The following is an 11,896-nucleotide window of genomic DNA, read 5'->3' as shown; positions in this document are numbered from 1 at the left end:
CTGGCTGTCCTCAATTTGTTTATAGCAGCAGGTAGCGACATAGTAGGAAACAGTGCTTTGTGCAGGAAAGGATCTTAACTTCTTCTGAAGTAATGTCTACACCCAAGGCTTCAGTTATTCCTAGTGGCTAATGACTTCTAAATGTAGGACTTTATCCAGATGTGTCTCATACTTCAGGTGTTTGTGTCTTACTACTTATAGAGCATCTTTATTTGGCTGTCCCATAGGCATCTTAACATCAGAATATCAAAAATGGAACCAGTCATCATCTCTTCAGACCTACTCTTCCTTCTATACTTCCTCTCAGTAAATAGTGTCTTTTTATTAGCCAAGCCAGAAACTTGTATTGTCCTGCCACCCTCATCCCTGTCCAGTCACCCAGGGCTTGATTCTGATTATCAAACTCTCGTTTTCTCTTTCTTGGATTACTGCGTTAGTAAAGGAAAACTAGTATCTTTTCTGCCTGCTTATCCATTTCTGCATTAAGCTAGAGTAGACTGTTTACAAGGCAGACTTGATAATGTCACTTCCTAGTTTGAAACCCTTGCTTTCCAATGTTACCCTCAGGAGAAATTCCACATTCCTTAGTATGTCATAGAAGGTCCCTGCTTAGCCTCACATTTGCGTCTTTAATTATATATTGATCTATTGTTATTCTTTCATCATGCTAAACCTTCTTGTCTCCTTGATCTCACAAATGCTGTTTTCGCTGTTTGGAACACTTCCTTTCTCTACCTTTTATACCCAACTTTGCCCAAACTCCTGTTCTTCATCCTTTCATTTTCAGTTTAGATATCTTTCAGGAAATCTTTTCTGGTTTTCACCACTCACCCTGATTCCTTAAGAAAGAGTTGAATTCTCCTTATATATGTTCCCATAGTATCCTGTAAACAGCTCCCCAATCACTATACTCACACAGAGTATAGTAATTACTTCTTTACTTGTTTCTATCTCCTATAGGACTTTAAGCTCTTTGAGGGTAGAGCTAGGGCTTTACTAATACTTTATTTCTATCTGGCTTTGAAAGGTGCTCAATAAATGCCTGTTGAATGACCTAATGAATTGTTGAATATAAAATGAATTAACATGCCTGGGTAGAACCGAATGGAAGAAGGGTAGAATAAGGGGGTAGGCTTCATATTTTGGGGGTTATCAGTTCTCAAGAAATGGATCAAATGAAAGTGAAAATCAGATCTGGTTAATTTACTGTATCTCAGTTGTTATGAAGGCCTGTGGCTTAATGTTTTGTCACTATTTTATTGATCTTTGACTAACATGGGGCCATCTCTGTGGCTTGCATGGCCTCTGTGCCTGTCTTTATGTTCTTTGGTAGGTATTGGGGTTTGTGTTCTCTGCCTCTAAATTAATTTAATAATCCATTAGTGTTCCTGCCATAATTTTGAATTAAGCCCAGTCTTTGGTTTGGCCTTAGGACTTTAGGTTGTTATTTGTTGGGTACTCAGGGCAGGGAGGGAAACTGAGTGTGGCTCACAGTAAGTTAGGACTTTGGTTTCGGGCAGGACTTTGGGAGGGTTCTCTTAAAGATGAGGGGCCTGGAAGCAAGATCTGAAATCACATCTTCCTCTTGTCCCAGGGAAACTTCTGTGAGTAAGGGTGCATTTCCTATTTGCCAGGTACTATATATACATTATCTCATTTAATCTTCTCCACAACCCTATGAGGGTGGTATGATGAAGACACTAACTTTCCCAGGGTTACTCTGTTAGAAAATAGTGTATTTTGGATTTGGTGTCTGAGTGCAGAGTTCATGAACTTACCACAATACCTGAAGTTTTTTAGCTTTTTGAAACCCCTGCCCTCTTAGGGGTATAAAAGAGCCTACAACCCACTTACCTTACCAACTCCCACTTTCTTTTTTTTTTTTTTTAGGCAAAGTCTCACTCTGTTGCCCGGGCTAGAGTGCTGTGGTGTCAGCCTAGCTCACGGCAACCTCAAACTCCTTAAGCAATCCTTCTGCCTCAGCCTCCAGAGTAGCTGGGACTACAGGCATGCGCCACCGTGCCCAACTAATTTTTTCTATATATATTTTTGTCCAGATAATTTCTTTCTGTTTTTAGTAGAGACGGGGTCTCGCTCTTGCTCAGGCTGGTCTCAAACTCCTGACCTTGAGCGATCCACCCGCCTTGGCCTCCCAGAGTGCTAGGATTACAGGTGTGAGCCACTGCGCCCAGCCTGTTCTCATTTTCTTTACTAATTTTTTCCTTCCCTCTGAAGTCTTCTTTCCTAAGGTCTTGTTAACTTATGAAAACCTTTAGATTTTTCAAGGGTCTGGCCTGTACATCTTAAGTCTTTGGCCATCTATCTCATTTGTCTCCTTCATGGTGTCACTAATAATTTATAATGGTCAAAGAGGGATGTAAGAACTTTGAGAAATTAGGAAATCATTTGGAAAAACAAGATTTTTTTTCATTAATCTGTTTTGATTTATTAACTTATTGAACTTGTTTTGTTTCCTCAAAAGTTTTCCTGACCCATATTCCTTCTCAAGTTACAGGTTACATTTTTTTCCTTCTCTTTTAGTTTTCTTGAAGAGTTAATACTTGATACATCTACTTCTTTACCTTACAGTTCACTCCTATACCCATTTCATTTCTATATTCAGCTACTTTTTGAAGGTCACCAGAGGCCTTAGAAAGGTAGTGGAAAGAGTTCAGAATTCAGAGTGAGAATTAAAGACTTGAAAAGTACCAATTTTTGTTACTTTTTCACTCTATAACTTATAAAAATTATATCTCTTTGTTAGTTAACATGTGGTCTAAGGACCAATAGCATTGAGTATCACCAGGGAGCTTGTTAGAAATGCAGAATTTCAGTTCCCTCCCCAAGCCTAGTGAATCAGAATCTATAAGTTAACAAGATCCCCACATGAAGAAGCACTGTCACATAGTCATCTTTGAAATTCAGTTTCCCTATATATAAAGTATGGATAATAGTTGCTGTATATATCAACCATCTTAACACCATCTGACTTACCATATGTTTTACCAATTTATTTATTGTCTGCCTCGTCGTGCTAGAATGTAAGCTCTGTGAGGTAGGGATGATTGTCTGTTTGTTTATTGTTGTATCTCCTTTATCTAGAACAGTGCCTGACACATAGTAAACATTCATATTTTTTGAATGAAAAAATGAATGAATGCACAACTTGTCAAATCCGATCATTTCTATTGCAGTCATTTACTTTTCACTGCCATTTAGAACTACTTTCATTTATAATTATTGTATTAGTGCAAACATAGAACATTTCTGTTATTGCCAAAAGTTCTATTGTATTTTGCTGCTTAGACTTTCACATTCCCTTCCCACTCATCTTGAATCCATATTTCTGCAGTACAGTTCTTATCAAAACTGTCAACAATTCCCCATGCCATATTGAATAAGTTCTAACTCTTTAGTATAACCTTTAGTGTCTTTTACAGTTTTATATACTTAAAAGAAAGAATATATATGTAATATCGGGTACATTTGTTGGGAGAGTCTGTCAAACCCACTGCATGCATAGCATCCATCTAGGCCATATTGTATTGCTCCTTGTGGGACTTGGGTGCAAGAGGAACCCATGAAAATAAGCTGATGATCCTTTGCTATGCCAGGCTTAATAAAGTCTTTTGTCTCTGACTGAGGACTTCATATCTTCTGCCAGCGTACATGACACAATAACAGCTCATGAATAGGGCGAAATCAAATCCCAGACCCAAGAGCATTATCCCATCTCATTGACAGTTCTTTAAAAATCCAGATTTTAAGATCACATAATATTCCATCAAATGAATATACTGTTATTTTTAGCCACTACTTTATGATTGAATATTTAAAATATTTTCCCGTTAGTTTTCTTTGCCATTAATATCTTTGTATACAAATATGTGTCTTCTTTGATGGCTATTTCCTTAGCATTCATTTCTAGAAGCTTAAAGGCCCAAGACAGGGAATCTTGATTTATTTTTTTCAGTACATAGAAAGGAATTTTTAAAATTGAAACAATATATATCATATTAACAAACCTCATTTTCTTTAGGAGATACTTCTAAAGGAGGCATAGCTGAAATTACTCAATCCAATTTGAAATCAGGCATCACTACCACTATTGGAGATTCAGACACTGGATCACATTTATCCTTGTCTCTTGAGGACCTGTCTCAGTCAGCAGTAAGTTCTCCTCAAGACAATACTATTGGACAACACACTGATACTCTCAACCAGAAGACGTTAGCAGATACTCATGTAACGGAAGAGACTCTGAAAGTCTCAGCTATTCCTGAACCAACTGACCAGAAGACTAGGACACCAACAGTACCCTCTAGTTCCTACTCACATAGGGGGAAGCCCAATATTTTATACCAACAGGGCTTGCCAGATAGTCATCTAACTGAAGAGGCTCTGAAAGTTTTAGGTGTCCCTGGACCAGCTGACCAGAAGACTGGGATACCAACTATAACCTCTACTTCTCACTCACATAGAGGAAAGCCTGTTACTTTCCACCAACAGGCTTTGACAGGTAGTCAGATACCTGAAGAGGCTCTGAAAGTTTCTGCTGTTTCTGGACCAGCTGACCAGAAGACTGGCATACCAGCTGTAACCTCTACTTCCTACTCACATAGAGAGAAGCCCAGTATTTTCTATCAACAAGAGTTACCAGACAATAATTTAACTGAAGAGCCTCCGAAGGTTTCAGCTGCTCCTGGATCAACTGACCAGAAGACTGGAATAACTAGTTCCTATTCACATGGAGAGAAGCCCCTTATTTTCTATCAGCAGATCTTGCCAGAAAGTCATCTAACTGATCAGGCTTTGAAAGTTTCAGCTGTTTCTGGACCAGCTGACCAGAAGACTCGGACAGCACCAGTATCCTCTACTTCCTACTCACATAGAGAGAGGCCCAGTACTTTTTACCAACAAGAGTTGCCAGACGTTAAGCAGACTGAAGAGGCTCTGAAAGTTTCAGCTGCTCCTGGACCAGCTGACTATAAGACTGCAATACCAACAGTACCCTCTAGTTCGTACTCACAGAGAGAGAAGCCCATTATTTTCTACCAGCAGGCCTTGCCAGACAGTCATCTAACAGAAGAGGCTCTGAAAGTTTCAGCTGTTGCTGGACTAGCTGACCAGAAGACTAGGATATCAACTGTAACCTCTACTTCCTACTCACCGAGAGAGAAGCTCAGTGTTTCCTACCAACAGACCTTAGCAGATAATCATCTAACTGAAGAGGCTCTGAAAGTTTCAGCTATTGCAGCTGACCAGAAGACTAGGATATCAACTGTAACCTCTACTTCCTACTCACCGAGAGAGAAGCTCAGTGTTTCCTACCAACAGACCTTAGCAGATAGTCATCTAACTGAAGAGGCTCTGAAAGTTTCAGTTTTTCCTGAGCCAGGTGACCAGAAGACTGAGTTAACCTCAGAACCATCTAGTTTCTACTCACATAGAGAGAAGCCCATTATTTTCTCCCAGCAGACCCTGCTAGATAGTCATTTATCTCAAGAAGCTCTGAAAGTTTCAGCTGTTTCTGGATCAGCTGACCAGAAGGCTGGGAAACCAACAGTGTCCCCCAGGTCCTACTCACATGGGGAGAAATCTAGTATTTTCTACCAACAGGAGTTGCCAGACAGTCATTCAACTGAAAAGGCTCTGAAAGTTTCAATTGTCCCTGTACCAGCTGACCAGAAGACTGGGATACAAACTGCAACCTCTGTTTCCTACTCTCAAAGTGAGAAGGCTGGTATTTTCTACCAGCAAGCCTTGCCAGACAGTCATCTACCTACAGAGGCTCTGAAGGTTTCAACTGCTCCTGGACCAGCCTTCCAAACAACTGGTATACCAACTGTAACCTCTACTTCCTACTCACAAAGAGAGAAGCCTGGTATTTTCTATCAACAGACCTTGCTAGGTAGTCATCTACCCGAAGAGGATCAGAAAGTTTCAACTGCACCTGGACCTGCTGACCATACAACTGGCACACCACCAACTGTAACCTCTACTTCCTACTCAGATAGAGAGAAGCCTGGAATTTTCTACCAACAGGCCTTAGCAGGTAGTCATATACCTGAAGAGGCTCTGAGAGTTTCATTTGCTCCTGGACCAGCAGACCAGACGACTGGCATACCAACTGTAACCTCTACTTCCAAATTGCAACATAGAGAGAAGCCAGGTGTTTTCTACGAGCAAGACTTGCCAGGTAGTCATATACCTGAAGAGGCTCAGAAAGTTTCAGTTGTTTCTGGACCAGCTGACCAGACGACTGGCAAACCAACTGTAACCTCTACTTCCTACTCACATAGAGAGAAGCCTGGCATTTTCTACCAACAGGCCTTGCCAAGTAGTCACATACCTGAAGAGACTCTGAGAATTTCATTTGCTCCTAGTCCAGCTGACCAGAAGACTGGCAGACCAACTGTAACCTCTACTTCCAACTCGCAAAGAGAGAAGCCCATTGTTTTCTGTCAAGAAGCCTTGCCAGATAGACATCTACCTGAAGAGGCTCAGAAAGTTTCACCTGCTCTTGGATCAGCTGACCAGAAGACTGACGTACCAACTGCAACCTCTGCTTCCTACTTACAAATAGAGAAGCCCCTTATTTTCTATCAACGGACCTTGTCAGATAGTCGTCTAACTGAAGAAGCTCAGAAAGTTTCACTTGTTTCTGGACCTGCTGACCAGAAGACTGGCACACCAACTGTAACTTCTGCTTCCTTCTCACATAGAGAGAAGCTTGGCATTTTCTACCAACAGGGCTTGGCAGGTAGTCATATACCTGAAGAGACTCAGAAAGTTTCCATTATTTCTGGACCAGCAGACAAGAAGACTGGCATATTAACTGTAACCTCTACTTCTTACTCACATAGAGAGAAGCCTGGTATTTTCCATCAAGAGGTTTTGCCAGGTAGTCATCTAACTGAGGAAGTTCTGAAAGTTTCAGCCACTCCTGAATCAACTGACCAGAAGACTGGCACACCTACAGTATCCTCCACTTCCTACTCACTTGGAGAGAAGCCCATTATTTTTTACCAGCAGGTCTTGCCAGATGGTCATCTAACTGAAGCTCTGAAAGTTCCAGTTGTTTCTGGACCAGCTGACCAGAAGACTGGAATACCAACAGTATCTCCAATTTCCTACTCACTTGGAGAGAAACCCATTATTTTCTACCAGCAGGCCCTGTCAGATGGTCAGCTAACTAAAGAAGCTCTGAAAGTTTTAGGTGTTGCTAGACCAGTTGACCAGAAGACTGGGATACCTACTGTAACCTATTCTTCCTACTCACATAGAGAGAAGCCTATTATTTCTTACCAACAGGAGTTGCCAGATAGTCATCTCATCAAAAAGGCTCTGAAAGTTTCAAATGTTCCTGAACCAGCTGACCAGAAGACTGGAATACCAACAGTAACCTCTACTTCCTACTCATATAGAGAGAAGCCCAGTGTCTCTTACCAGCAGGACTTGCCTGAATTTGATGAAGAAGCTTTAATACTTTTAGGCATTGCTTCAGGAGCAGACCAGAGAAATGTTATACGAATAGTGCCCTCTAGTCCCTACTCACATAGTGAGAAGCCCATTATTTCTTACCAGCAACAGTTGCCAAATTATTCTGAAGAAGCTTTGAAAGTTTTAGTAGTTCCTGGAACAGCTGACCAGAAGACTGGCATACAAATAGTGCCTTCTACTTCCTACTCACAGGGAGAACAGTCCATCATTTCTTATCAGCAGGAGTTGCCAGATCTTACTGAAGTAGCTTGGAAAGCATTTGGGGTTTCTGGACCTGCTGACCAGAAGACTGAGATACAAATAGCACCCTCTAGTTCCTACTCACATATAGAGAAGCCCAGTGTTTACCCTCAGCAGGAGTTTCCAGATAGTCATCTTACTGATGAAGCTCTGAAAGTTTCACCTGTTTTTGTACCAGCAGAGCAGGGCACTGGGATACCAACAGGAATTCCTAATTACTACTCACCTAAAGAGAAACTCAAGATTTCAACTGTGGATTTACTGGACGACCAGAAAACTGAGTTGCCAACAACTACCCCTAGCTCCTACTCACATGGAGAGAAGCCCAGGATTTCAACTGTGATTGGACCAGATGACCAGAAAACTCCGTTACTGACAGTTTTTCATGGTTCCTATTCTCAAAGAGTAAAGCCTGCTATTTTATTACAACAGCAGTTGCCAGATAGAGATCAAAGTGAAGATATTCCAAAGATTTCAACTGTCCCTGGACCAACTGATGTGAATACTGGGAAACCAGTGCCTCTCTCTAATTCTTATTTTCATAGAGAGAAGCCTCATATTTTCTATCCACAGGAATTGCCAGACAGACATCTCACTGAAGATACACTGAAGCTTTCAACAGTTCCTGGACCAGCTGACCAGAAAACGGTATTACCAGTGGCTCCTCCTAGTTCCTTTTCACTCAGAGAGAAATCGAATATTTTCTATCAAAAGGATTTGCCAGATAGACATGTAACTGAAGATGCTCTGAAGTTCTCAGGTGGTCCTGGGCAAGCTGATCAAATTTCTGGGTTACAAACAATTTCCTCTGGTACTTATTCAGATGGTGAGAAGCACAAACTTGTTTCAAAACATGTCCAAAGGCAAATAAATAATTTGAATTCTTCTGACTCCAATGTTAGCTCAAACAGTATGCCTTTAAATTCTCAGGCTGATGATAAAGTTGTAATAAATAAACCAGAATCTGCAGGTCTTGTAGATGTTGGCTCTGAGGAAATCCGGGATGCAGAAAATAGTTCCAAAACTCTTAAAGAAATTCAGACACTTTTAATGGAGGCAGAAAATATAGCACTGAAACGATGCAATTTTCCTGCTCCCCTTGTCCCTTTCAGAGACATTGGTGATATTTCATTTATACAATCTAAGAAGGTGGTTTGCTTCAAAGAACCCTCCATGACTGATGTGTCTAATGGTGATTTGCTTCAGAGACAGCCATGCACGGATGAAAGCCCAAACAACAGGTGCATGCAGAAGGATATTGGCACACAGACAAATTTGAAATGCCAGAAAGGCATTGAAAATTGGGAGTTTATTAGGTCAACTACAGTTAGAAGTCCTCTACAGGAAGCAGAAAACAAAGCCGGTATGGCATTAGAAGAAACCCTTAGGAAATACGAAGCAGCCAAATCTGTAATGAGGTCTGAACCTGAAGGGTATAGTGGAACTATTGGGAATAAAATTATTATCCCTATGATGACCATCATAAAAAGTGACTCAAGTAGTGATATAAGTGATGGAAATGGTTCCTGCTCATGGGACAGTAATTTACCAGAGTCTTTGGAATCAGTTTCCGATGTTCTTCTAAACTTCTTTCCATATGTTACACCCAAGACAAGCATAACAGATAGCAGAGAGGAAGAGGGTATGTCAGAGAGTGAGGATGGTGGTGGTAGCAGTGTAGATTCTCTGGCTGCACACGTGAAAAACCTTCTGAAATGTGAATCCTCATTGAATCATGCTAAACAAATACTCAGAAATGCAGAGGAAGAGGAATGTCGGGTACGAGCACGAGGTAAGAACTGATAATTTGTCATAAAAGTAGGTTCAGGCTTATTAGCACTGTAGTTTAATTTGTTTAAAGTTAGATATTTGGGGTTCTAAATTTATTTTTCTGTGAAACTGTTAGAATGATTATATTTTCTACTTACAATCCAGAAAAAGCCTATGTAACCAATAATATAGTTATGTTACAGTATTAATAGTACTAGTGTGAGTTTAGGGTCTTAGGGAGGGAGAGTCTGGTATCTGACAGAGAGTAAGGAGGCGGCTTGGGCTTCCAAACTCCTAAAGCTGTCATGTTTCCCTGATCCTCCCATTACAGTCTCCTTATTTTGGGGGCAAAAAAAGCCTCCAGTTTGTTCTGCTCTAAATTCTTCTGTGTCCTCAGACTACATATATTTTCTCTTCCCCTTTTCTAATAAAATTCTTAGAGCTGTTCTCACACATTAGGGAAAAAGACTTCGCAAAGTATTTCACACTAAAAGTTGGGTTAGAGGTTTAAAAGAAAATATTTAGTACTTTCAGTAATCTCTAGTAGTAGCATTCCATTACAAACAATAGCAAACATCTTTAAGACAATGTGAAGAATATATTTTGAGGGACGATTTACAAGCAGTTCAGGCCTGCCTGGGAATCTTCCCTTGAGGATAACTTCTTACACTGTTTCTTGTACATTTCGATTCTGCAAAAAAACTCCAAGTTTTATTTATTATTTTTAAATATCAACTCTCATGGAAGTGTCAATAACTATAGCTGGAGCTAAAAGAGGAGGCAAAGAGACTCTCTTAATTAGGAGGAAGATCAAGATAAAAATGACTGATTACCATATTTAAAGTGGTCTTTTTGTAGAAATAGCTACAGTATGGTTTTTAAAAATCAGATTGTTCCATCTGATCTTGTTTGATCTTGGAAGCTAAGCAGGGTCGGGCCTGGTAAGTACTTGGATGGGAGACTGCCTGGCAATACCAGGTGCTGTAGGCTTTTTTTAAAAGAGAAAACAAAATCTATATTGTAATAAATTTAATATAATTGAAAAAAATAAGTAAATAAAAATCAGACTTTTCAGTGAAATGATCTCTGTCAAGAATTTCTATTAGGTTGTCATATAATTGAGAACACATGCCTTAGCATGTGGTAGGCATTAAATTGCATGTATTAATGATCTTCTGTGTTCTTATAATCGTTGACAAATTGTGACTTTTGCAATTTATTGTCTCAAGTATTTCTATGCTTTCCCTCCAGCCTGGAATATGAAGTTTAATTTGGCACATGATTATGGATACTCCATTTCAGAATTAAATGAAGATGACAGGAGAAAAGTAGAAGAGATCAAGGCAGAGTTGTTTGGTCATGGGAGAACAACTGATTTGTCCAAGGTATAAAAGAAATCTAGAAATGAGAAAATGTGAAAGAATGGGTGATGGAATTTAGATCCCTTGGACATTGATAATCTTTGGCTAAAGTGTTAGAAGTCTTAATTCTTCAAAAGTCAAGATGTAAGGATGAGATTCTGTAATTTTTGATTAACTCCAAATTCATCTATGAGAAAAATTTATCTTCTTAGAAAAAAAGAACTGATTTGCTTGTTTTATCAATATATTATTAAAGCAGACAGACTAAACATCACCTTATTTTCTCTTGAGGGTGCTATCTTGAAATGCAGATAAATTCCAGCTATTTTTAGATGTGTATTTTCTGCTTAAGAATACAGAGCTATAACAGCTCATGTATAAATGACTTTAATGGTACTTATTTTCCTTCTATTATGAACTATTTCACGCAAAGATGAGAGTATACGTGAATCATTTATATAAAGAATAATGGCAAGCAAAAATAATTCCTGTATGTTAGCTATTCAGCTTGAAAAATAGAACATTATGAATACTGTTGAAGTTCTTTGGGTCCCTTTCCCCAGTCTTATCTTGACATGTATTGACTTCCCTGCTCTTCAGTATGGTTTTGAACTCTATATAGATGGTACCAGCATGGTATATATTCTTCTGAGAGTTGGGTTTTTCACACAGTCTTAGGTTTTTGAGATTCTTCTATCTAGATGTGCATAATTTTAGTTTATTCATTATTACTGTATAGTATTCCAATGTGTAAGTATATCACAGTTTATCCATTCTCCTTTGGATAAGGCATTTGGTCTGCTATTATGAATAGTAAAAGGGTATGATAATACCTGTCTTATAGGATTTTCATATGGATTGTATGAGATAATGCCTGTAAAATTCTTAGTAGAATGTGATTATCTAGTGAGTGCTCAGTAACTGACAGCTGTCATTATTATTAATTCTATATGAATTGATTCAGCTATCATATGTGTGGATTTTATGGCCTGATTCATATAGAATTTCTTAGAAAACTACTC

The 11,896-nt window shown here is 39.3% G+C and overlaps 1 protein-coding gene across 1 annotated transcript in view; it reads left to right on the top strand.

The window, feature by feature from the left end:
- The window catches only part of ALMS1 (Alstrom syndrome protein 1), a 172,005-nt gene that overhangs the window by 49,442 nt on the left and 110,667 nt on the right, over positions 1-11,896 (top strand). The window contains exons 9-11 of the mRNA XM_012646415.1: positions 4,040-4,398; positions 4,540-9,535; positions 10,765-10,898. Coding sequence (XP_012501869.1) covers positions 4,040-4,398; positions 4,540-9,535; positions 10,765-10,898 — 5,489 coding nt within the window. The remainder of the gene's footprint in view (positions 1-4,039; positions 4,399-4,539; positions 9,536-10,764; positions 10,899-11,896) is intronic.

Source organism: Propithecus coquereli, unplaced genomic scaffold (assembly GCF_000956105.1).
Source record: "Propithecus coquereli isolate 6110/MARCELLA unplaced genomic scaffold, Pcoq_1.0 Scaffold243, whole genome shotgun sequence".
Lineage (NCBI taxonomy): Eukaryota > Metazoa > Chordata > Mammalia > Primates > Indriidae > Propithecus > Propithecus coquereli.
The sequence above is the reverse complement of the archived record's forward strand: the minus strand, read 5'-3'. Positions and strand labels throughout refer to the sequence as shown.